Source organism: Amblyomma maculatum, chromosome 1 (assembly GCF_055883805.1).
Source record: "Amblyomma maculatum isolate TAMU_Amacu chromosome 1, ASM5588380v1, whole genome shotgun sequence".
NCBI lineage: Eukaryota > Metazoa > Arthropoda > Arachnida > Ixodida > Ixodidae > Amblyomma > Amblyomma maculatum.
This window is the reverse complement of record NC_139344.1, coordinates 136,477,878-136,503,651: the sequence shown is the minus strand read 5'-3', so window position 1 is coordinate 136,503,651 and position 25,774 is coordinate 136,477,878. Positions and strand designations below refer to the sequence as shown.

General features: G+C 43.7%; 1 protein-coding gene across 1 annotated transcript in view; it reads right to left on the bottom strand.

Moving 5' to 3' along the window:
- Window positions 1-25: 25 nt before the first annotated feature.
- Window positions 26-25,774, bottom strand: part of LOC146204010 (pyruvate dehydrogenase phosphatase regulatory subunit, mitochondrial) — a 104,215-nt gene continuing 78,466 nt past the window's right edge. Inside the window, exons 16-19 of the mRNA XM_084589059.1 lie at window positions 25,482-25,571; window positions 24,601-24,780; window positions 17,760-17,954; window positions 26-9,863 (exon numbers count right to left, since the gene is read on the bottom strand). Coding sequence (XP_084445185.1) covers window positions 9,672-9,863; window positions 17,760-17,954; window positions 24,601-24,780; window positions 25,482-25,571 — 657 coding nt within the window. The 3' untranslated portion in view covers window positions 26-9,671. The remainder of the gene's footprint in view (window positions 9,864-17,759; window positions 17,955-24,600; window positions 24,781-25,481; window positions 25,572-25,774) is intronic.

Genomic DNA, 25,774 nt, shown 5'->3' with positions numbered 1-25,774 from the left:
TTCCCCTTACAGTGAAATTATCATTCCAAGACATGAGCACCAGAAATCTAAATTCACACGTTTGTTTTCTACTCACCATATAATGCTACTTATTTCAGAAGCAAGATAAAAGCAAATTGCAAATCACTGGTGTGCTGGTTACTACAGTCGCCGACTCATTTTTCGGACTCGGCGGAAGCCAGCAAATGGTTTAAATAATCGAACAGTCCAAAAAATCCGTAAACCTGTAAAAATGCAGTTTTCTGCAAAAAATCAGCTTTACAAATTGCGAACTTCGCCACTCCCCATGTTTCGTTTACATGTCGATAACGAAGTTATAGCATAGTGGTTGTGACCTCCAGTGCACGCACGCTGACTGGTGTCGACGAGACAGGTGTGTGCGCCACCAGGAAGCACGCAACTCTCTCAAGGCGGTCACCGCATGCGCAATGGTGCCCCGCAGAAGTGGATCATGCTAAGCTGTAACCACTATGGTAAAAAAGCGAATGGAACGAGAGCCTCTGTGAATGCACTGACCCGCTTTTTCCCATGGGCATTATCCCCGGTGCAACGGAGCTCACGCTCCATTTTCAGTCCGACTGCGCGCTCTTTGAAGGCTCTTGAGATGACAAGGCCGAGCATTCCCTTATTGCCACTGTCTCAAATGGTAGTGATGAACAGAGAGCCAAACTAGTCAGTCCGAACGATTTTACTTCAGCTAGCTTCCACAGCCGTGCAAAACCAACTGTTTGCGATAACAATGCCCACTTGTGCTTCTGTTATGCCGAGAAAAAGCCTTTGGCAAATAAACGATTTCCACAGTATTGCTGGTGCCAAATTTGGACATCATAGGGCCCGAAATATCGGCTGTGAAATGTACAAGTTTCTATAGAGCGCGTGACGGTTCCTGAATAAAGTCTAAAATTTCGCTAAAGTCCTGGAGTCCGAAAAATCGATCAGCTACTGTACAATGCCTTAAACTGCTGCAGAACGAGCTAGTGAATGCTATATGTGTCCACAACATCTACAACACATTGTTTTTTTTCACAAATTCCTGTACAATAAATGTGAATACAGAAAATCTCCACAATCTTTCAAAAGTTGTAAAAGTATTGCTACAAGGCTGAGGCAGTTGTTTCTTGCTTCAAACCATACATCAATCTATTTTGCAACTCTCAATGCATTTCAGTCAAATTTTTGTGTTCACCACGTGCTGCTCTTGTATATTCGCTCTGTGCACACGAGAAACTGTAGTTCATAGCCACCTTCGTCCAAGAGACTACATCAGTATGAATAATCACAACAAAGTTAAATTTCTACAAAATAGTTTCAAGATATCCTAAAACAACAGTTACACAATGCTAAAGTTTGCAGTAAATATAAGAAACCTGTTACAGTAGTTACGAGTTTTTTCTGATATTCTAAAATGCAGGTAAGAGTTTCGTTAAAATTTATTATATTGGCATATCGATTACATGTTTATTATGCTGTTTTTAGCTAAGCTAGCTGTCAAGTGTCTGTACAGCCGTTCCACAATTTTTCAGGTTGCAATGACTAACATAGGCAATATTTAAATGAACTGCCTCACTGCCTTAATACTTCAAAATAGCAAAAGCATTGAAACATCACAGATGGCACGTGGCTAAGCTGCCTCCACATCTCATGCCCCTGTGAGAAAGGGAAATCCTGGCTAAAAACAAAGCATGACAGAAAATAGAAAAAAAAAAAGTTTTCTCTTTTCTGTCATCACTAGAGATTAGATTTTTAAGCAGAAAAAGGTTTGGTTTGGGCAATAAAATAATTTATAGGTCCATTCAAATCACCTGCACTATGTGAACTGGTTCACGTGGTGCTGCACTTTGCCATTCGTTTCAGCGATGCAACATGGCGCCCTCTGCACCACGCCGTTCGTTTAAAAAAGTGCAGACGTCGTGCAGGTTGAGTTCACGAACTGTTCAGCAAAACTGTGCACATTCTCAGCGGTCAGTGCCGAAATGATGCAGCTGCAGCCGCCGCGTGAAAGCAGACGACAGCTTGCGCGATGATGGCTTTCATGTTGTGAAGCGGCCCTAGTTATTCCACTCGTCAATGAGAACGGTGCTCGTGTTCGCCAAAGAAACAAAGACGCGTACTTCAAACCATGTCTAACAAGTAAGCACATGCATGTGTTATGGTTCATGCTGACTTCAATCGTGATCGAAGTTGTTCGCGCTTCGAGCCAGCTGCCGCATGTGCATGCATTGAGGCTGGTTCGTGTCGAGCTTCATTCCGATCTGCTATTTGAAAATTTATCTTATTCAACATGTTGGCGCCGGTTGATGTGAGTGGCAATATAATTCACCGCTAGCCGACCACATGAATGTGTCATTTTGTACATATACATGGCATATTCATGAATGAATGAATCCTATCATCTGTGTATATGCCGCTCAGATCAACAGCGGCTAATCATCCCAAACATGAAGATTTTCAAATAGCACATTGCATTAAAGGGAAACTGAAGAGATTTTAGAATTCAACTAAATTAAACGTGTGAAGGCTAAGGTTAATTCATGCCATGCAATTTTTCTGCTAGAATTTAAATTCACGATGTAATCAATAAATAAAACTATTGTAAGAGAAGGTTTAATCTACACGTCGAGGTCGGCGAGGAAGCGCACAATAATCAAACCAGCACGATGATCTGCGCGATCACAATTCCACAGACTGCTTCCTCTTCATCAGCGTCCAGCAAAAAGGCTCATCTTCTTCACAATGCTCCCCAGAGAAAAAGGAGCCATCCTGGCGACTTAAGGGGACAAAGATACAATGGGATCGTAGAATGGCTTAAGGCGCTGAACATGTACAGTCCCGTGGCCACGGCGCCGCAAATCGGAAGATGGCGTAAGCGGCTCGACAATGTAGTTCACTGGTGAGGTGTGCTTGACGACACGGTAGGGCCCATGATACTTGGAGATTAGCTTTGTTGAGAGAGCAGGGCTGCCAGATGGAACCCATAGCCACACGAGTGAGCCGGGCTTGAAGTGTGGTGCGTTCTCCTGATTGGTGTCATAGCGATAATTTTGGTGCCACTGAGAGTCAGTCGTGAACGTGCAGGCAATCTGGCGGCATTCTTCGGCATACTGTGCAGCTTCAGTCACTGTAGTACATTCTGATGCATCAGGGTTGTAGAGGAGGACAGTATGAAGGGGAGCAAATGGATGCCGACCGTAAAGCAAAAAGAACGGAGAGAAACCCGTGCTAGATTGCGTAGCAGTGTTGTACGTGTAGGTGATATAAGGAAGGACAATGTCCCAGTTCGTGTGGTTGGATACGACATACTTCGCGAGCATGTCACCGAGGGTGCGATTAAATCGTTTAGTAAGGCCATTTGTTTGCGGGTGGTAGGCGGTTCAAGTCCGGTGAATTATTTTGCACTGAGCGAGCAGGGCTTGAACGACATCAGATAAGAAAGCACGCCTCTGTCGCTGAGCAATTCACGAGGAGCACCGTGACGGAGAATGAAGTTCTTCAATAAGAAACCAGCCACATCTCGGGCTGTTGCAGCTGGGAGCGTGGCGGTTTCGGCATATCACGTCAGGTGGTCAACGGCGACAATGACTCAGCAGTTGCCATCAGGTGTGTACGGAAGAGGGCTATAGAGGTCAATTCCAATGCAGTCGAAGGGTTTAAGCGGGCATGTGAGTGGCTGTAACTCACCAGCCGAACGGTGAGAGGCAGGTTTGTGGCGTTGGCAAGTCAGGCACGATCGAACGTACCTGAGAACTGAGCTGTACATACCGCGCCAATAGTAGCAAAGACGGATTTGAGTGAACGTCTTGAAAACTCCAGCGTGGCCGCACTGCGGATCGACATGAAAAACTGTACATATTTGAGTCCGTAAATGGCGCGGAATCACGAGGAGCCATTTCCGTCCACTTGAGTTGTAGTTGCGCCGGTAAAGGAATCTCATAGTGGGAAGCTCGACGGTGAAGGGCGCATGAAGGGGTAATCGCTGATTGGTTGGAATGGTAGTCAATAAGAGATGCGATCCATGGATCCTGCCGTTGTTCGGCAGGCATGTCACTGACGTCGATCGAAGAAGCCACGGAGAGGCTGGCAAGGTCGGCCGGAAGCGGCGAGCGAGACAAAGCGTCGGCGTCTTTATGTTTTACGACCAGATCGGTAAAAAACACGAATATCATATTCTTGCAGAGGAAGAGCCCACCGTACCAAGCGGCCAGATGGGTCCTTGAGCGATGAAAGCCAGCATAGGGCATGATGGTCTGTGACTACATCAAAAGAACGGCCGTAAAGGTAAGGGCAAAATTTTGTGAGTGCCTAGACAATAGCCAAGTACTCCTGTTCAGCTACAGAGTAGTTCCCTTTGGCTTTTGTGGGAGTACGGCTGGCGTAAGTGACTACGTATTCACCGAAGCCAGAGGGGCGCTTAGCAAGCACAGCTCAGAAGCCCACACCACTCACGTCTGTGTGCACTTGGTGGGCGCCTGAGGGTCAAAATGGTGCAGGATGGGCGGGGCTGTGCGAAAGTGGCGCAAGGTGTTGTAGGCATCGTTGCATGCTGGTGACCACAGCGAAATGTCTGAGTTATTGCCGAGAAGCTCAGTCAACGGGGCGACAATAGAAGCAAAGTTCCGTATAAAACGCCGAAAGTATGAGCACAGGCCCAAAAAACTCCTTACTTGCTTGATGGTAGTAGGTTTTGGAAACGCAGTTACAGCTTGAAGTTTGGTGGGATCAGGACATGTACCCTCCTTGGACACAACGTGGCCCAAAATGGTCAGCTCACGAGCAGTGAAACGACACTTCAAGTTGAGCTGCAGACCGGCGTACACAAGACATGTCAAGACCTGCTTCAGGCGAGAGAGGTGGGTCGCAAAGTCCGGCGAGAACACCACAATGTCGTCAAGGTAACAGAGGCACGTCTTCCACTTCAGGCCACGCAGAATTGTATCCATCATACGCTCGAATGTAGCAGGAGCATTACAGAGACCGAAGGGCATGACGGTAAATTCAAAGAGGCCATCAGGGGTGACAAATGCGGTTTTAGGGCAATCTTCCACAGCCATGGGCGCCTGCCAGTAACCGGATCGTAAATCGAGCGAAGAAAAGAGTTCAGCACCTTGTAGACAGTCCAATGCATCATCTATACGCGGAACAGGGTAGACGCCTTTCCTCGTGATTTTGTTTAGGCGACTGTAGTCAATGCAGAAGCGAATAGAACAGTCTTTCTTAATAAGGGAGTAATTACTCATTGCATCCACCCAAGCGCAGCCATACGGCTACAACGGATTCCCCTAAATATTTGACCAACACCTTTCACACTTCGAGTTATAGATCAATTCGCTCTCGCCCTACCGTCTGATCTGCTGACCGTCCTGGTTAGCTCAGTCAGTAGAGCGACTGCCCCGGAAAGGTGGTGGTGCCGGGTTCGATTCCAGGATCAGGACGAATTTTTCTTTAACTACGAAGTTTCTGAGAAAGCTGTATAGCTTTCCTTTGTAGGCAAAACTACAAACTTTATTGCGTATACAACATCTTGAATGATGACTCGAGCTGTGCACACCGCTATAGGCTCTACAGGCTGGGCACTTGCCGTGCATAGCGAGAATCCTGAAATAGGTGTCGTCACTTTGCGCAATGAACGGCAAAGACTTGCAGCCATGGCAGAAACAGCAGTGCCGGTGTCGAACAGAGCCAGTACTACAACACCCTCAATAGAAACTTCAAGCAGATTTGCAGGAGATACGCGAGGCCTTTTACAGTTCGCTCGTTGCGCACTTCTCGCCTCAAGAACTGCGGCATTCAGTTTTCCTCTTGCGCAAGACTGAGCGGCGAGGAGAAAAGGTAATACGGTCATTTGCAACGAAACCTGCAGATGAATCGGCGGCTGCATACTATCTCGGGTTGGCTGCCAGGAAGCTGACATTCGGCGCGGTAGAAAATCATCGGGAGTGAGGTTTCGGCAGTACCGGGCAATATGGCCAGCACATCCACAAGAATAACAGATGGGACGGTTATCACTTGTTCGCCATGGATTGCGGCGCTGCGGATGAGGTGGAACGAAAGGCTGTGACGCCTGAAGAAATTCCTGTACAGGCCCTGGAGGCGTAGAGTACACCACAGGGTAGCTACGTGGCCATGGTCGGGCAGTGACAGCACCGTACGTCAGCGGTGCGACAAGAGCGGGGGCATATGTTATTGGTGGAGTGACAGGGACGTCGGCGTATGCGAGGGTCTCAACGGCTGGTGCGGGCTGAGGCATGGACGCTGGCGAAAAGACAGGGGGAAGGGTGTCCGCCACGCGATTGGTGATGACCTGTCGAAGGGGCACCAAATTGCAGGAAAGCTCGCAGTTTGTGGGCAGTAGTGATATTTAGTGAGCAACTTCCTCCCGAATGAAGTCTTTGAGCTGCTGTAGCAGCGATGAGATCTCAAATGTAGCGGAGAGGCCAGAAAGTGATTCCACAGGTGCGGAAGGCTGTCGAGGGAGAACGCTGCTTGCGCACCTCATCGTAGGTTTGGCAAAGGTTGACAACTTCTGCAACAGTTGTCAAATCCCGGGATGTTAACATATGAAAGGCGTCATATTTGATGCCCTTCAGTATGTGCTTGATCTTTTGTGCCTTGGACATCTGGGCGTTTAGGCGACTGCATAAATGGAGCACATCTTCAATGTAACTGGTAAACGTCTCGCCGAGCCGCTGCGTTCGATCGTGCAAGCGTTGTTCAGCGCGGAGCTTGCGTACAGCAGGACGACCAAACACGGTGGTGAGGTTCGCCTTAAATGAGTCCCAATTCGTGATTTCGGCTTCGTGGTTACAATACCACAGGTTGGCAACTCCGGTCAAATGAAAGATAACGTTTGTTAACTTTGTTGCATCGTCCCACTTATTGTACGAATTCACTCGCTCGTATGACGCAAGCCAGTCGTCACAGTCGGTGTCGTCTGCCCCAGTGAAGAGCGCAGGGTCTCGCTGGCGTAAAGAGCCAAAGCAGACGACCGGCAGGGTCATCGGGGCGGTTGGTGGGTGTTCGTCTTCGGCCATGCGAATTGCCGGTAGCGTGCGGGTGCGAAGCTCCAGCGTGAGGCAAGGGTATCAGGCCGCACTTTGACCATGTGTAAGAGAAGGTTTAATCTACATGTCGAGGACGGCGCGGAAGCGCACGATGATCAAACCAGCAAGATGATCTGCGCGATCACAATTCTACAGACTGCTTCCTTTTCGTCAGTGTCCAGCAAAAAAGGCTCATCTTCTTCACACTATTTCCACATTCAGGCTTCTCCGAAGTACAGTGACAAATGAGGACACCAGTGACGACGTCATCTGTAGAGATGGTGCATTTCCAATGCGGTAACATTTGCTCTGAGGAAGAAGACAAACACCAACGAAGGTAAAGGTCGCGTGGCGTTGTTTGGCAGCATTGGGTGACTCAAAGAAAAAATTGGAAGATGTTGAAACTTTAAATGTCACCCATGATGACGTCATTGTCTAGTTTCACCACAACGCTGCAATGCTGTGAGGGGAAGCCTGAGAGTTGTCGCAAATTTAATAGTAGATTACGTCATAACTTTATACGGTAGAGCGAAACCATTTTTTGAGCTTAATCTACAATTTTCATATATTCTAATGCGTGCATCTTGGGAAATTGTCAAAAAAGCATTTCAGCTTCCCTTTAAGTATGTGTTGTGCAAATGCATATATATGCATCTTTTGCGGCAGCCGGCGATCGAAGCGCACATGGTCACGATTGAAGCATATAATCAGCATGCATCACATGGCATGCGTTTGTCTACTTCTTTTGAGTACGCGTAGCCGTTTCCTTGCCGAGCTCGATCGTGTTCTCGTGTTGACAAGTGTAATAATTAACATCGGGTCTTTTCGGCGTTTATTAAAATGCACAGGCTAAAAGCATCGTGGCTGGATAATGGCAAAACTTCTGTTGTCATGTGTTATTTTAAAATTCATTAAGTTAACCGGGATGTTGGCGTCGCCCGACGCCAGTTGCACACAGCCAACCACAGCTTGTTGGTGACGCCAAGGCTAGCAGATGGCCCGACCTGCACTCTACCATTCGTTTGGAAGCAGCTGGTGCAGATGCTGCACCTTAACTGCTGGAACTGGCACTGTAAGCTTGCGGCACCACCGCAGAACTGGTGCAAAGAGTGCAGCTGAATTTAAAGGACCTAATAAGGCATTACAATACAGTACAACACATATACCAATACAAGCCACAATGGTAATGCTATGCAATGATTGCTTAAAAAAAAATTCTATGCCTCTTCACACACAGTAGACTTTCCAAGAAAGACAATCCGCAGATGACAGTCTATAGGACCTGTGCAACACAACTACTATTGAAGTAATATTGAAGTGAGTGTAGGTCAAACGGGTGGCATAATTAAACGCTATGGGGAAAAAAAAAGGTCCTCCGTCTAACCTTTACTCTATCATTATCACACATAACACAGTTCATTACATCAACAAAATAAATAAATAGCATGATTAAAGTCGATAAAATGCTGCCTACAACTCAGCCTATGGATCCTCCAGTAGCATCGCACTTTTTAAACCCAGCAAAGAAAGGCTCTTCATAACTGTAGCAGCTGTCAATGAGAAAGACTAGCTGTTTGGCTCTGATAGGTTCAGTGCATATTTCTTCAGTGCAAAAAAAGTATGGGACTCGGGAAGAGACGCACACATGGCATACCGACAAAATCGGCAAGATAAAAAATCGGGAGATTTTTACTCCTGCTACGGGAGGGGATTGAAGTTTCAATGTTTCTAGATGGGAGGAGAAACGAATCGGGAGGGTTGGTAGGTACTAGTGCGCTCCAAATAAAACGGAGCACATGATTGAACAATATTATTGCGAAAGCAGTACTACTCTAGGTTTCGAGCCTTCAGCGTGGCGCAGCCGCACCCATGTGATGCTGTGACGTCACACCCCACGTGACACAAAAGCGAGAGATGGGCTGGCAGGAGCTGCCAACTTGGGTCTCTCGTTTCACATGGGACGGTTATGTCAGAGTCAGCCTGCTAGGACCCTGGCATTCACGTTACTCCTATAGGCACGTTCATATGGCTTGGTTAAACGGGGCTATGTGGGCTGAGGAAGAAGAAAAAGAGAAGAATGTTCGGTCACCCGCAGCTAATGCTTTCGCTCAATATTTGGTTGGGCAGCGTTGAACTCTTGTCATTTTTTTGTTTCATGGCGCACCCTGCAAGCGGATGCGCATGTTTATATTGTCACGGACAACAGGACTAGACGTGACTAAAACGACAGGACGAAGCTGTACCAGCAGGCAAAGTCCGCACACAGCACGCGAGCCAACTTTGGCGTCCTTTTCTTCCAGGCACCACCTAAGAACATAAGGGACACCAGGTGGCATTACTCCCCCTCCTAAAAAAAAATGAAAACGAAGATGAGTGCGTGTGGGACACCCGGATGTTCAGCTTGACACCCTTGATGTTCGCCTCACTGGCAGCCCGGATGAAGAAGAGCACTTTTTCCACGCGCCCGTGCTCCATTTTATTTTGGGAGCACTAGTATAGCACAGCCACACATACGAGTCTCTTCCTAAATGACTTTTTTCTGCGCTGAAAAATATGCAGTACCTGACCTTTTCAGCCACTAATTCAAGAGGACATCACAACTAAAGGCACATTTGAACTCTCCAACAGAGACATTCATCTTGTTGCTAGGTAGAGCCGATCAGGGGTGGTGACCTGGTAAGCCAACGACGGTGAGTGTATGTTGGCTCGAGCTGCAAACTTGTGACCCGCAATGTCAACATAAAACTCATTCTTTAAGATAAAGTCATTTGTGAGCACTTGTGGTACACCATTCTCATCCTTGTTCTCCACAAAGCCCAGGCAAACCTGCAACAACATTAGGGATGCAAATCATAAGAAGTGTGTGCCATAAAATAAGGGAGGCACAATGCTGCTGTCCCGTACAAGCTCACTAGGCAAATTTTTCACATATACCTGTAAGCTCATAGATGCACATACTTTAGAAAGGTGAGTGTTTATTCATACACATTTCACCTCTTTCCCTATTCGTCAAAAAGTGTGGCTGAAAAGCCAGAGACAACCAAAGTTGAGTTCCCAAGGTATAAAGGCAACCAAAAAGGGTCGGACTGTTGAGAAATATTTCTGATGTTTGACTTAACAAAGATAACAAACACTTAAATCTCAGACGGTGACCAAAAGGATTCCGTAATTTAACGTTTCTTTTGGCTAATGTTGCTCCTCACCAATGTCATGCATGCATGTTTTCCACAACAGTAAAATTTTTCTACAAACTGGCAAAAAAAAAAAAAAAAAAAGAAAACCCCATAATGTTGATATACACTGTTTAGTTCTCGCAGCAAAAAATTACTTGTATAAGCTATGGCAAAGTGCACAACATTTTTGCACTTTGCCACTATAGAAAAGTTCAACTTGCCACCTCTGCATAAGTACAAACATCCTTCACGAAAGCCTTGTGAAAAAGGGAAAAGCAATTATCACACACTCTAAGGACATGCAACAGCAGAAGATACTTAACACTGTCTTTAAAAATTGGAGCAACTGGATGCAGTAGACTAATGAAATGCATCTACAGGTTGCTCCAATATGAAAGGTAATATCAACTTGCACAAAAAGAATTTTTTACTTATTTCTCTGATAAAGCTGCAAATGACTTCTAAGCACCTGTATTACTATACTATACCAAAAAGCAAAACTAGCTAGAAAACAAGAAACGGCATGCCCGTCACACATAACTATGAAGTAATCATTAACTGAAAGCTAAAACTTTGTTCCCCTTCATGTTGGAGGGACCTGTACCTTGCATGGCTGCCTAAAAAAATGACTAACATATAACACGACACATGACCATAAAAATGGACTGCCTCAAGCTTGTACTCAATAATAAAAAAAACTCTACCAAAAAGAAAAAAGGCAAGTTTCTTAGTAGAACGTAGCATGAGGAATTAACATACTCAAGAATAATAACGTGTGTTCAGTTATTTTTGCATTTATTAGTTAATTGTTGAAAACTGTTGCAAAGATACATACAGTCATGGGTGTTTTTAACTTTTCTTAAAGGCACAGTGCGGAGAAAATCAATTTCTGTTCTAAGTAAAAATCACTTTTATGAGCCATTCTGGTTACACTGATATTTGGCCACCCACAAAGGAGATTACTGCAAAAAAATGAAATGCTTTTAAAATATTCACATAACTCAATAAATCCTCTCATGACATCTGCACTGAGAAGAAGTCCATGATCTCTGACCAGTGTCCAGTGTCACAAGACCAGTGTCGCATGACATGACCATGACCAGTGTCACACGGTCATTTTCAAAGGCGAATGACTCGAGATTTTCATTGAACTCGACAGAGTTGTGCAGCTGCTATTATGCACCATTTTTTTAGTCCGTAACATTTCTGAGGTATGGGGATTCTTGAGAGAGATTTTAATAAAAATCAATTTTTTTTTTTAAACCGGAATCAAAGTTGCCCTTTTTCTGGTGTTTTCAAATTTAGGGCAAATTTGATGCCTTGTGGATAAAACACAACAATCTAGAGCCCCAAATTTTGGGTGAAGGTAAGAACGTAAGCTGCATAATAAACAGAAAAAGTTTTAGTGCAATCCACTTAAGGCATCATGCCAGTATTTAAGGTTGAAAATGAACATTTTTGCAGCGCGTCGCTCCTAAAGCAATTTTGATTTTTTACTCAATCAACTGCAGCAACAAAACGGGTTTCTAATAGTTTTTATATAAGTAAAAGTTCCATTGGTTTAGTGAGTAGAATACAGTAGATGATAAAATCTTAGTGCACAGCAAGAGGTCTCTAAACTTGCAACTTTTTGAAATGGCAAAAAAGTGTTTTCCACCTCTAGCGATATACAATTTTTATTTCCGAAAAAACTACGCCGCATCTTACAAAATTCCTTTCCTTTGTCCATTCCTTTGTGTCAAGATATTTGCCCCATCACATACAAAAAGCTCACGTCACACATTGTGAAATAAATGCTTTAGTTGCAATCATGCTCTCTCTGGACGACTACTAGTACTAGGACTACTAGGGCTTGTTAACATTTACCCTGCTCCAATTTTGCAAAACAGATAGATTTTTGGTCCCATCTTAAAGTTGGTCTCAAACAGAGCCTACTATCGGGCGCGAGCGTTGACCTAGGGTAGCAAGTGGGATCACGTGACTCCTAACAGACGCTCGATGGAATTTGTATGTTTTAAAAGCTAATAATGACCTTTTCTCTGTACTTTTTCTTGATAACGAATGCCAGCATTGCACTTTTTGATCTTGCATCGTTGCTGAGGTTTAATTAAGCTGTTTTCAGAGTCCGTTATTGCTCAGTACCCGGATGTACGCGATGAAACTGGGCTCAAGCTCCCATTGCTACCCCAAAAATAAGCTCATGAAATCATCCTTATTCGAGATTTGAATGGGCAAAGAAGCGAGTGGTCATTCTCATGTGTGCAGCAGACATATCAGCGAGCAAAATTTCGTACAAGAAGTTCGTGCTAAACAGTTCGGTGAGTAGCGGCAGAAGGAACGGCGCACGCGTTTTAATTTATGCTTATTACTTGTGAAGTAACGAGGACCTTTTGCTGGCAAGATTGAAAAAATGCTGCATTCACGTAGCAGTAAGCACCTAGAACAAGGAAGAATTGTGCGAAAGCCAGAAGGTATCATTCTTCTGGAAGGTGTTGACACGAAAGAAGTTGCACTGAAGTGAACGAAATGATTCTCTAGCTACAATGAGTTGTCTCAGGCAGCGTCTGTAGTGCTAATGTAATTTCAAATGTCACAGTATGTCAATAAATGGGAAATAGAACATTTCATGTTGTGATATGCTGAGGTATATGCGTCAGCAAAGCTATAATCTACGCGGAAAACAAGTATGCACATCCAAACCAAGAGTGCCAATCGGTAGTCAGTGAGCAAGAATTCGTTGTGTGGGAAGCAAATCTTCACACTGTCTATAAAAATTAAACCTCGTCTTCCTCACAATCTAACTTGTCTGTTCTACTATGTTCAAGAAAACAGGTGAATGGCATCGCTTCCATCGGCGCTACTTGCAGGCGCTCAGCATTTCTCAGGTGTCTGGCAGCTTTGCTTCCTCTAGCAAATGATTCTTATAATTGAGATTCACTGGCAGCTTGCTGCTGACTGATTGTGTGGAAACTTCAGTTCTTTCCAGAATGGCAACAGCAACGCTGCCCCGTCCGCGTTCTCGTCCAAGTAAACTTATCGGCTGGGCCCATGCTTCGACAGCTTTAGCTGACTCGATGATTGCTGCCTATCTGAATTATTGGGCCTATTACCCCAAATTAAACTTAAATAAGCCCAAACCAAAGTGTCAATAAATAAATATGTGAACGCAGCATTAGCACGCAACTAAACTGCATAGGAAGCGATCGCACAGCAGCAGTTCAACACGCGTTATCCCACTTAGTGCGTCACGCGGGGCAACCGAGAGGTGGCGCCACGGTATGTCCTCGCTCCCAATATATAGCAGTCTTTATTCCTCATGGAAGGGCTGTTGCTAAACAGCTGCACCACAAAGTGGTGCTTTTATTAGTCAAGTTTTCAGCAGTGGACAAAACAAACTGAGAGTATAATACAGAGAAAACAAAATGCCCGCAGAAAGGTTTTGCACAAGAAAATTGCAAAAAGGCTTGACTGTTTGCTAGTGTAAAGGGATAGAGATATATAAAAGTTTTCCTAACTGATTCAATACTGCATTTGTACTTTAGAGTTATAGACAAGAAGTCAGTACACAAATCACCACGCCAAATTCGACCATGCTCAGTAAATAATGTATAACTGCATTTCTTCTGTCATGCAGTTTGTTTCGATTTTAGAACACCAAAACGAAGGTTCCGGTGTCAGAACTTAGTATGAAACCACGTGAGGCCCACAGAATCTGCAATTTCTTTGTCTATACAGTCAAACCTCGTTATAACGAAGTCTCATTTTGCGCGGAAATTCGTTCGTTATATCCGATATTCGTTGTAAAAGTACGCACAAATTCCTACAAAAAATTCTGTTCATAAACCCAAGTAAAGGCTACCCTAAAATGGAAAGCACAGAGCTGAAAAAAAAAAGCATTTTTTTTTTCTTCTTTAAAGCGTGGTATAAGCACGCGAAACCTTACCTTTCATTTTGCACTGCCAAGCAAAAATGAGCACACAAATTGGGATTTAGACCACGCAGAACTGATTTATTTAAAAAACAACGTAATCTTCATTTGGCGGCACTTCACACTATTCGATAGAATAAATTTCGCAACGAAATAGACACTGTGCAGCGCTTTCCCAATGTCAGCTGATTTGGCCACAGGTAGGTTCTCAAGGTACCTTCTCAATTTCCTCGCCATATCGGCGGCCTCGGTGTTGCTGAGAGCTCGCTCTTCGCCTTCTTCTTCACTTTCATCGCTGCTCGTAGCATCATCTGTAGGAAGCAGCTGATCGACAATTTCTTGGTCGGTTAATTCGGGCGCCACAGCCAAGTTGTCATCGACGGCAATAAAGTCCTCGAACGTAACATTCGCAACCGCCAGTTGACGCCATGTCGTCTTGTCGAAATTGTCCGCTTCACCTTCAGAATCGTGGGCGTCGTTGGGCTGTCTCGCTGGTGGATGGGGCTAGGCCAGCATCAACAAAGCAATTTCTTATTGTCGACTGTGCCACTTCGTTCCATGCACCGTACAGCATGTCCAGCGTAGTTTTGAGGTTTATGGCCGTTGATATGCCCCTGTCTATGTCAAATATGAGCTGCGTAACCAATCACTTTCGGTAGCAGCATTTTAGTGAGCGAATGATGCCCCTGTCTAATGACTGCAGCACTGAGGTCGAGTTTGGCGGCAAAAAAACTAGGCGGACCGCTTCAAGTGGTACAGACACCTTATGGGCAGAGCAGTTGTCCAATATAAGGAGCACTTTCCTGCGCTGCTCTGCCATGTCTTTGTCGAAGGCCTTCAGCCATGCTTCAAAGAGTGACGACATCATCCACGCCTTTTTGTTCGAGCGATAGTCCGCTTGGACATTTCGGGCATTGCGCAGGCACCTGGGGCGAGCAGATTTACCAATAACAGTTAGCCGCCTTTTATCTGACCCATCCATGTTGACACAAACAACAACGGTGATGCGGTCTTTGCTTTTCTTGCCTCCTCGGCACAGTTCGTTCTTCGCAACGAGTGACCTTTCCGGGAGCAGCTTAAAAAAAAGCGCAGTCTCGTCCCCGTTGTAGACATCGCGCATCTCGTAGCCATCCAGTTGCATGCGGAAGCTTTCTGCCCACTTCTCGCAGTTCTCTACATCGACGGCTGCTTCTTCGCCCGACAAGGTGTGGCAAACAATCTGGTGGCGGTCTTTAAATCGCTGCAGCCAGCCACTGCTTGCATAGAAGTCATCGTGGCCTAAGACGCAAGCGAGACTTCTTGCCTTCATTTGAAGCACGGCACCAGACACAGGCAGGTTGCGCGCTCTAACGTCCTTGAACCACGCGAACAAGGCATCTTCAACAACAAGGCATCTTCAACATCCTGGTGGTGACAATACCTGACGCGTTTCCTGTCGTTCTTCACGGTGCCTGCAGAGTGCACGTTTTCTATCTTCTGCCTTGCGCTCGGTATGGCTGACAGAGTGCTAGGCGCAACGCCGAAGTCTGCGGCAATCTCTTTCTTCTTGCGCCCGCTGTCGACCGCCCTGAATATTTTTATCTTTGTTTCAAGAGAAACTGCTTTGCGTTTCGGCATCGCCATGCTGCAAGACGACGGCACGACCTCGAGGAAAGTGAGCACACGCGCGGGTCGGCAAAAAGTAGGGGCAGGGGCACGCGGGCGGTGGTTCGATCACGTGCAGGTCACATGCCAGGCAGCCGTTGATGCTAGATTCACTCGCGGTCCCTAGATGGCGTGGCGTGCGAAAGCGCGGGTGATTCAAACACATTTTAGGTGGAGGAGACGCGGGCGGTGGTCCGATCATGTGCCGGTCACATGCCAGGCAGCCGTTGATGCTAGATTCATTCGCGGTCCCTAGATGGCATGGCGTGCGAAAGCGCGGGTGATTCAAACACATTTTAGGTGGAGGCGATTGATAAAACCGAAATTTAGCGTTTTGAAAAATTTTTTTTTTTTGCTTCTTTGCGGATTTTGAGTCGTGTGAATACGAAATATGCTTTGTTATAACCGATTTAGTGTCAAATTTTCAGTTTTTCATTTCGTTATACAGATAGAACTCCCATAGAAATAAAGCACAGCCAACCAAATTTTGCTTTTACTTCGTTATATCCGATAATTCGCTGTATCCGTGTTCGTTATAATGAGGTTCGACTGTACTCGGGGACACTTTTTCTTGGCAATGGAGCCAAAGCAACAGAGCTGAAACGCATCATCTTCCTACGCAGCTGAATATAGTCCCTAGTTACAAGAGCAATTTCAGCAAAAACAAATTGAAATCATAGCGATAGTTATTTACGGTATATTTTTTATCACAGAACCGAGTTTCCGAAATGGCTGTTAAGCCTGAAACAGTTTTCTTGGTTCCACCGGGTTTTCTCGTCTGATGTCTGTCGCGGGTTTTCGAGACGCCCCGACTTTCCAGACAAGATGGCGACATCGTCCACTCCGCCAGGGTTGGAAGCATTTTCACCAGACAAGATTCGAGTCAAGTTAGAAACGCTGGCTATCGAAGCAAACGAAGGAAATGATCTAAAATGTCTATAAAGACCGAAAGCTGCTCAGTCGAACTACAAGGCTGAATAACACATTTAAAGACGCCCTCGCGTCTCTACCTTTGCGCCCATTGCCAAGAAAAAGTGTCCCCGAGTATAGTTGCTGTCATTCCAGCTTCTGAAGCAGCTTAGCGTAAGCGTTTATGCAAATTAAAACCACAAACCGGCGAATATATTTCAGCTTTTGTATGCATCACACGATCTCATACTAGCGTGTGACGTTGGAACCTTCGTTTGGCAACCTGAGACTGAAAACAAAACAGTGGAACAGAAGAAATGCAGTTATAAACTAGTCACTGAACAAAGATGAATTTGACACAGCGATACAAGTTAAGCAATGCCTTGCATATAATTCTAAAGCAGAAATGCAGCAAGAAAAATCTAATGTCTCTACTTCTTCAAACATGTTAAGCATGTAGCAAAATAATAGAAAATATTAAACAAATAATAAATAATAGAGTTGTGATGTATGGATGCGAGAGTTGGACTGTGAAGAAGGCTGACCGCCGAAGAATTGATGCGTTTGAATTGTGGTACTGGCGGAGACTCTTGAGAGCTCCTTGGACTGCCAGAAGATCAAATCAGTCGATATTGTCAACCATAAACCCTGACTGCTCATTGGAGGGTCAAATTCTAAAGTTAAAGCTCAGCTACTTTGGTCATCTGATGAAAAAAGAGAAGTCGCAAGAGAAAACTTTGATGCTGGGAAAGATTGAGGGTCACCAGAGAAGAGGTAGGCAGCGAACGCGATGGTTAGATGGCATCCTTGAGGCACTGCGGATGAGGCTATGTGATTTTAGGAAGACAGCGGGAGACCGAAAAGCGTGGCGTCATATAGTCCATAGGGTCACAAAGAGTCAGACACGACTGAACTGAACTGAACTGAAATAATAGAAGTGCACCTCCCTATTTGGCTTCCGTAGCACATCCCTAGGTCGCAATTTACAGGCTTAGAGGCTTGAAAATACGCTTCCAACTGCCGTGGCAAATTTCCAATGAATATTTACCAGAAATTAATATGCCTTACCTGTCCACCAAGTGTAAATCCATAGCAGGTAGTAGAAGTCATGCCTATGCAGCGGTCCTCAAACAATATAGGCTCTCCACCCCACGGCCACGGATCATAGTCAGGATCGTGTTCCTTAAGAAGTAGCTGCACATATCGCCGCGTAACACCTGTTTCCTTCTGCTTCAGTAGAGCTTCCTTGCCAATGAAATCTTTCTGTATATATAAAAAAAATAAAAGAATATACGTAAGTACAGCCACAACAGTTTCAAAGGAACCTCAAGTTTTAGAAAGTTTAAGGCTTCACCTTAAAACATGCCATTATTCCAACTTAAAAGCAAGCCATGCATGTGCAACTGCAAGGAATGAAGGCATGATACAAACCTGAAACATAAAATAAAAAGTGCAGACATGCATGGGCTGAAATCTGCAATGGCCCAAGCCACTAATACAAAACCACCCTCCTGTCAACAATGTGAGAGAAATAAGCAGCCTTGTCAAGCAAAACTATAGAAGAATGTAAACCTTCAGAGATGTTCACCCTTCTCTTCAAACTCCATACACCATTTAACTATTCTCAAAAGGTACACATGACGATCACTTCTTAGCCAAGACATAAATTACATGGGTGGAAGCAGGTTTGAGCACTTTGGAGCAGCTTTGGAGCAGTAAAATAAGAGTTTTGGAGCACCTTAATGATGTTTCGGAGCAGTTTTTAGGATTAACGCTTTCAATAATTGCATTTTCTATTCCTGACATTACAAAAAATCTATTTTGATTCCTTTTCGCTCAATGCTCTGCTGACTACTTATGCATCTCTAACAATACTGGACAAACAACCAAAATATACACAGTAGATGTTTAACATGACCCCAGCTGACATAAGCAACAATTAGGAACACACTAGCAGCTAACTGAATGCTTGCTTCCACATTTCATAACTGGAAATTTGACAGAGTCAAAGGGAGAACCTACCACTTCAGTTGCTCAACCGATTTGGAGTTGAGGTCGATGAGCAGCACATTTTTGCTACTTGTGTAATATCCTTTTTCTGTCCTATGTCTTGCTGATAAATTTCTGGGCCCTGGTCAGTATAGTGCCTTCAAGAAGGGTAGGCAGCACTGAAGGGATAGCCTTTTTTCCTCCTTCACATCCTTTACTTCACTGTCTTCTTTCAGTGCATGGCTCCTCACATTATCTTTTGAGCTACACTGGGGCTTCCTTAATTTCAACAAGTTCGCGATAGGCCCTCATGGGTGACCAACACTACTGAGAACATTTCTAGTGACAGGCACCTTTGTGACGTCTCCCATAATGCATGAAGTATGCCTTTGTTGGCTTGACATCCTTGTTATTGACAAAGAGGCTCTATGATTAAGTACCTATCTGGCTGCTTATTTTTACAGCAGAACAATTAGAAGCACCTCGTGTAGTTCTTTGCAGCAGGACAAATTCCCAAAAGCTCATAGTTAAGTGCGGTACATGCTTCACCACTGCTCTAATTTCCCTCATCACTAGTGATTTGAAAGGCTGGGAGAAAGTGATATGTCATGTGCACAGAATATATATATATTTTTTTTCATAACTCCCTCCAATGCTTGTGTCTCATTTTCAATTTACTTGTGAAAATCAGATTGGGTCACATTTTTTTGTAGGCAATACCATTAATATGGACCATTATGCGATTAAAACTCGGCCAAATTTGATGGCAAAATGTAGAAGTAGGCGGGTGTTTGGAGCAGTTTTGGAGCAATGTTGCGTTTTGGAGCAGAATGGAGCAGGGAAACCAGTTTGGAGCAGAATGGAGCAGCACTTCCACCCCTGAAATTACTTTGAGACAATTTCGCAGGCTAGTTGGTTAAGCATCATGAACAGCATGGTCTAAGACACACAGACAAAAAAACAAGCACATTGCTAAGTTTGTCTGTTTCTTCATCCTGTCTTAGATAGTGCTGCTTGCTTCACAACACAGCCAAGGCAGATTTGCGAAAGAAGCCCGCCAATTTGGCCACCTTCGCACTTTCACCTGCCAAAGTCATTTCGCGCTGCTTTTCTGAAAATCATGCTAAAGTGCGACTATGTTATGATGCCTACCACCGTCATGTTACATTCAATTTTCCCTTGAACAAAGTCAGATTTTGAGTGAAAATTCATTTGTTAGTATATCAGATATTCATCTTAAAAGTATGTGCCCATATTCCTGCAGACAAGTCTGCTAATATATTTAAGCAAAGGGCACTCAAAGATGAACAACACAAAGGTGTGAAAAGGTACAGTTTTTGAACTCGAAGCTGATACAATCATGCAAAATCTCGCCTTTCATTCCACGTTGGAGAGCAAACCTACACACACAAATAGGAGTGCTGGCCCTGTGCACAAACAGATACAGTTTTAAAATGCTGCAATCTTTGGCGACACTCCAGAGAACCTGAGAGAAAAAAAATCTCGACGTAATCAATAAAATGAAGTGCTTTTTTGACGCCAGGCCACAGGTACGTGGCCAGAAGTAGCACCTTAATTTTCTGCCCATGTTGGCAGCCTCTGCACTGCTTAGAGCTCCCCACTTGCTTTCCTGTCAGCTGTAATCATCACTACTTGCACCATTAGCAGGAAACAGCTCAACGACGCCATGGCACCTAAAGAAACAATTTTCTCGAACGCAACACTCAGAAGCGCCATTTGTGATCGTGCTTCCCAGCATCTCTGAAATGGTTGTCTTTAATCTTCAAGACTGTTGACAGAGAGCTAGGTAGAACACCAAAGTTCACAGCAATATCCTTCTTCTGCTGCCGCTGTCAGCCGCCCTGAAGAATCTTGATTCTCGTCTCAAGCAAAACTGCTTTGCATTTCTGCACAGGAAGGAGCATTTTGTGCGACAAAGTCCATAGAGTGCAGCACGCGTATGGGTTGGCAGTAGTGATGGCAGGGGCACGCATAACATGACGAAGTTATGGTTTCATCACGTACCAGCTGTATACCCGTGAACTGTTGATGCTGGTTTCTATCACTGCCCTTAGATGGCATGGCGTGCGAATGCGTAGTAAAGCCCCTCAATCTACAAAGTACCAACATTCTATGAACTTTGCCACCGGAGCGCCGATTCTCACACTTCCATCTCATCCATCTCTAACAGGAGCTTTCCTGGGTGATAACTGGTTCATCTGGCCGTCTCCATAATGACGGGAGCGTGGCACCAGCGTTTATTGGTTTAATTTTCTGTACGGGTCATTTGCTAGCCAGCTGGCTGTCTGCTGCATGTTGACCAGTGAGCCTTGCCTAAAATGCGTGCCATGTGCAATATGCGAGGAGGAAACTGAAGGCACAGAGGAGAGTGTGGCTACTTTGATGCTGAAGGGGCTTTAATGAATGGGCAATTCAAACGGATGTCTGCTGTCGGCGATTCAGATGATCGAAATAATGCGTTTCTTATAGGTTTTTCTTTTCATTTTCTTGCTCCTTTATGCATTTTGAGCTATATCACTATGAAAAATTGCTTCGTTATAGCCGATGGTGCGCCAAATATTGAAATTTTCTTTTCGCTGTGAAGATAGAACTCTCATAGCAATAAAGCATGGACCAACTCAAAGTTTGCTTTCATTTCGTTTTATCCAATAATATGCCATATCTGTGTTCGTAACAACGAGGTTTGACTGTACCTACATCTCTGGCGACTTCTGTCAAGCTATGGCGACCCAACCGGAAAATAGCTGGTAAGAACTGCCTCATCAAGCTTAAAAGGGCACTGAAGACAAAATTAAGTTGACCTGTATCAATAGATTACTGCATTCCAATGATAAAGACGCTACTTTAACTGGAAACGGAGCTTTTATGAGCTGGAAAAAGTTAGAAATGACACATGTTGCCATTAATGGCCACTTTTGAAAGTGAACTGCAATGTGCCACGACAATTTTCTGGGTTCATATCACACAAGTTCGAATCGAGTAAGTACAACAAAATTTTTCGATTCAATTTGCTCAGCATCAAACATCTCGCTTGCTGCTATCCAAATATCAACATGGCCAGAAGAAAAAGCCAATCATTTTTACTAAGCTCTCAAGTACGATGGAGCTGTCCTCACCATCCCTTTAAATATCGCACACGGTGCCTCACAAGCAGGTTACCATCATTCGGCAAAAAATAAAAAGCTTAACTCTTTCGTTACCACGCCTATTCTAATTGAACACCTGTGATGGATGCTTTAAATCTCCGATTTCGACATGTTGGAATAGTTTCTCGTGCACCTAGCACCACCCAGTGGTCAGTCTAGGCACTGCACTTGTAGAACCAGTTTAAATTTTCTCGCTCTGGTGACGTTCTGATTTCTGATGGATCTTTTTGAGAACTAATGTGCGTGTCTTGTTTAGAAAGAGGGCGTAGCAGCTGCACTTGAAAAAAAAATAAAAATGTCTTACTCATGGTAATGCAGCATTAACATCAAATTTTTGGGATCAAAAGACTTACAGCAAGTCAAATATCGAATGAGATTGGCGGCTTTATGTTACTGTGCTGAGTAGTGATAATTCCCCGAAAATGCCACCAGCTATTCACTAGTGAGCTTTGACTCTGAGTCCAGTGGTTTTATTCCACGAAAACGCTTTCCTGAAGATCCGCTGCATGTCCAACATGTATACCGGGCCTTTACAGCTAGTGTGGAAGAACGGGCTAGTTGGTAGTTCATCTTCGGAAAAAAAATAACAGCGCACTCTTGAGGCATGGACATAGAAAGAAACGACAACACAAACGACAAAAAAAAAAAAAAAAAAAAAAAAATTTTTTTTTTTTTTGTCCATGTCTTAAGAGTGCACTGTTTTTTTTTTTCCCAAGACATTACAGCCAGTTTGCAGCAGTTTTGGTTTGGTGCCTCACGAAAACCAGGAGACGCTTCACCGCATGGCACGAGAAATGAGGCTGTTTCCGCCCGCAGTTTTTTTTACGTAGCTGAAGAACGGTGCTGTACAGATACCTTATTTTTACAGTGTTTGTGGGTCATTTATCTTCAATAATATGTAATTCTAAATTTTCTTTGTTAATAATTAATCTGTAAATATTGTGCCTTTTCTATCTTACTTTCTCCAACTCTCCACAAAAATGGCAATTTTTCAATTTTTTTTGTGAGTAAAAAAAATAAAATAAAAAAGTTACAACGCAAAAATTTATTTTTGCATTGTATTTTAAGTTTTTGGAAAGAGCATTCCATTATGTGCACTTTTGTATGCTGCAACGTGTACTGTAGTATTGTACTGTTAAAAAAATATCTTCCGAGACCAATGAAAAACGGCCATTTTTTCGTGGTAAGAAAGAGTTAAGCCTATTTGAAGCCCTGCTGCTCTTGAGAAACTGGCTGGCTCAGCCTTATGTTTTTGGCCGCATAAGAGGAAAACGTTAACTATGCATTGTGTAGTGCACAACCAAATAAAGAAAATAAAGGCGACGCAGGAGTAGTACTGATGCTCGGACTCCGCAAGTGATACTAAGCTAGCTTTAGGCACCTGTATTTAAGTTAAAATAAAATTCCTATTACGTACCATCATAATTAATAAACAAACAAACATAAATAACAAAATAATAAATATGGCAAATGAATAAAAATTTAATTTGCTGCACCTGCACCATGAACTCTTCATACATATAGTATAACACAAGCTACAAAAATGTGCTGTGTATTACACCCTGTGTTAAACTTAAGCCATTCCAAAGTTGCCTAACAAGTCAATGTCTTATCATCTTCAAGCCATTCAGTATTTCACCGTCTTCAAACCTATACAACTTGCTGAATGAATTCTACTGGCTAAACTATAGAACATACACACGCCATATTTACTCACATAATGAACATACTTTCATTCTCAAAAAGTTTCCGGAAATTTGGAGGTGCATTCACTATGTGGGTAAAATATGAAAGAAAAAATCTGAAGCAGGGAAAATGGGATAAAAAGCAGGCTGGTGGGATAAATAGTTAATCTAGTACAATTTAACTTCTAATAAAATTAAAACGCACTCTTCGGCGTAGTTTCTGCACTCAAGGGCATAGGCAACAAATTTTAGCTTAGCCCTGCATGTATAACTTGCCTAGCAGCCTGTAATATACTGCCTAAAGAAAGAACAAGTGGATTTCCCTCTAGCACAACTCGAAGTGTTAAGTGCAAAGCTCAACTGTAACAAGTTGCTTGCAGGGTGAAGTGCTGTGGACTTGACGTTGGAAAGATGGGGCTATATACCACCAAGCAGTTGTTTCAGCATTCGAAAAGGGGTGTCTGCTAGCATTCACTATCATTATCAGCCAACAGTAAACTGAAAGAAAATTTTTCATAGTTGACTGTTTATTCTTGGACACATGGTGTAAGTTAGGTGTGCATGCAACTTTGTAGCTGTGCCTAAGCTTTAACTATTTGAATTATTATACTCTTAAGTGCCAAACCTGGACTGGGGCTTAGAGGTATGCTGTCTGTAGGGCTCTGGATTGATTTAAACCATCTTTCAGCCTTAATGTTCAAAGTAACAAAGCACTTTACATATGACTTTTAAACACACTGATCCCCAGTGCATTCAACAATTCAACATGATGGCACACTCCACCATGTGTACGCATGGATGGATAGGTGTTACAGTAAGAGTGGAAACACAACAATTAGTAAAACATGGTGCATCACTTTGAGCAATGAGTACAGTAAGAGTCTGTACTTGGTCCACCAGATACCTACTTGCTGTGTGAAATAAATATGTGGTGAACCAAGTACAGACACTTTATTTTTGTTCATGGGATTAGGAGAAGGCTACCTCAAGTGACTAGTACCTGTACGATAGGAACACACAGTAGAGCACGATTTCAAAACAAAAAATATGAAATTAAAAACTGCATACATCAAACTTTACTCTGAAGGCTCGTCCACATTCAAATGGTGTTGTTGTGCAATCCAGGTCCTTTCCCCAGAAGGCAAAAAATTTCTCAATTCGAAGTGTTCGCATGGCAAAGTATCCAGCATGCTGAATACCATACTTCTGGCCCACCTCAAGGATTCGATCATAAACATGAAGGGCGTACTGAAAAAAAGAAAAAGAGAAAAAAGAAAACATCACATGGTGCACCAGGAAAGAGTGACCCACAGAAGAGTGGTCACAACAAGTAGGTCAATCAGCAATCTCTATTTCAACCACGATTTGAGAACTTCATGAGTCTTTTGTAATAGTACACTCAGCAAAAATTACTTTCCTTATTTTTCTGCAGATTACAACTTACAGCTACCTAAGCAATGCACATTTAAGTAATGAAATATGAAAATCAAGAGGGTAATGCAGCATTGCTGGTCAGTTTTTTGCAACAGCATTGTTATAGAGCCAATAAGGAGGCTGCAACTTAAGGAACTGCACAAATGTGAATTAAATGCTGCGTAAGCAGTGACCGAAGAAAGTCAATGACACTTATACTGCAGGGAGATCAAGCAAATGAGCAACAAGTGCAACACAGAAAATATTTACCTGTCTTAACTTACTGCATACTACTCACTACTCAGCAAATATTTTATAAACGTAACTGAAAAACTATGCAATGGCGTTAACACCAGCTGTGGTTTTTAAGCCCTAAAGCAAAACAAAAGCTGTAGAACAAAATGTACAGAGTAATTCCAAATCACTTTTGAATAACAGCACTTACAAGGAAGATGCGCTTAAAAGAAATAAAACACCCTATCGTAAGACATAAGACCAGCATGTGCTAAAGAGTATGCGACTTGTACATTCCATACCTCGTTAGGTATATACAAAACCCATCCTCTGTCTCCAGTATGAGTCATGTGAAAAACTTTGATCCCACTCGCCAAGCCAATGTCAAGCTCCTGGAATAACAACACGAATGCAAGAATGAGCAAGGCACTGACGGCGCTGTCTAGACAGTTGTATAGTATAATGCCACCCATTAAGTCGAGAAGTCATGCTTGAATCCGTCGAGGCCTTTTTATGAACTAGCTTATTCAACAGAATCAGAGCTGCTGTAAACACGGGGATGACATATAATATTGTTTATGTGAAGCCTAATGCA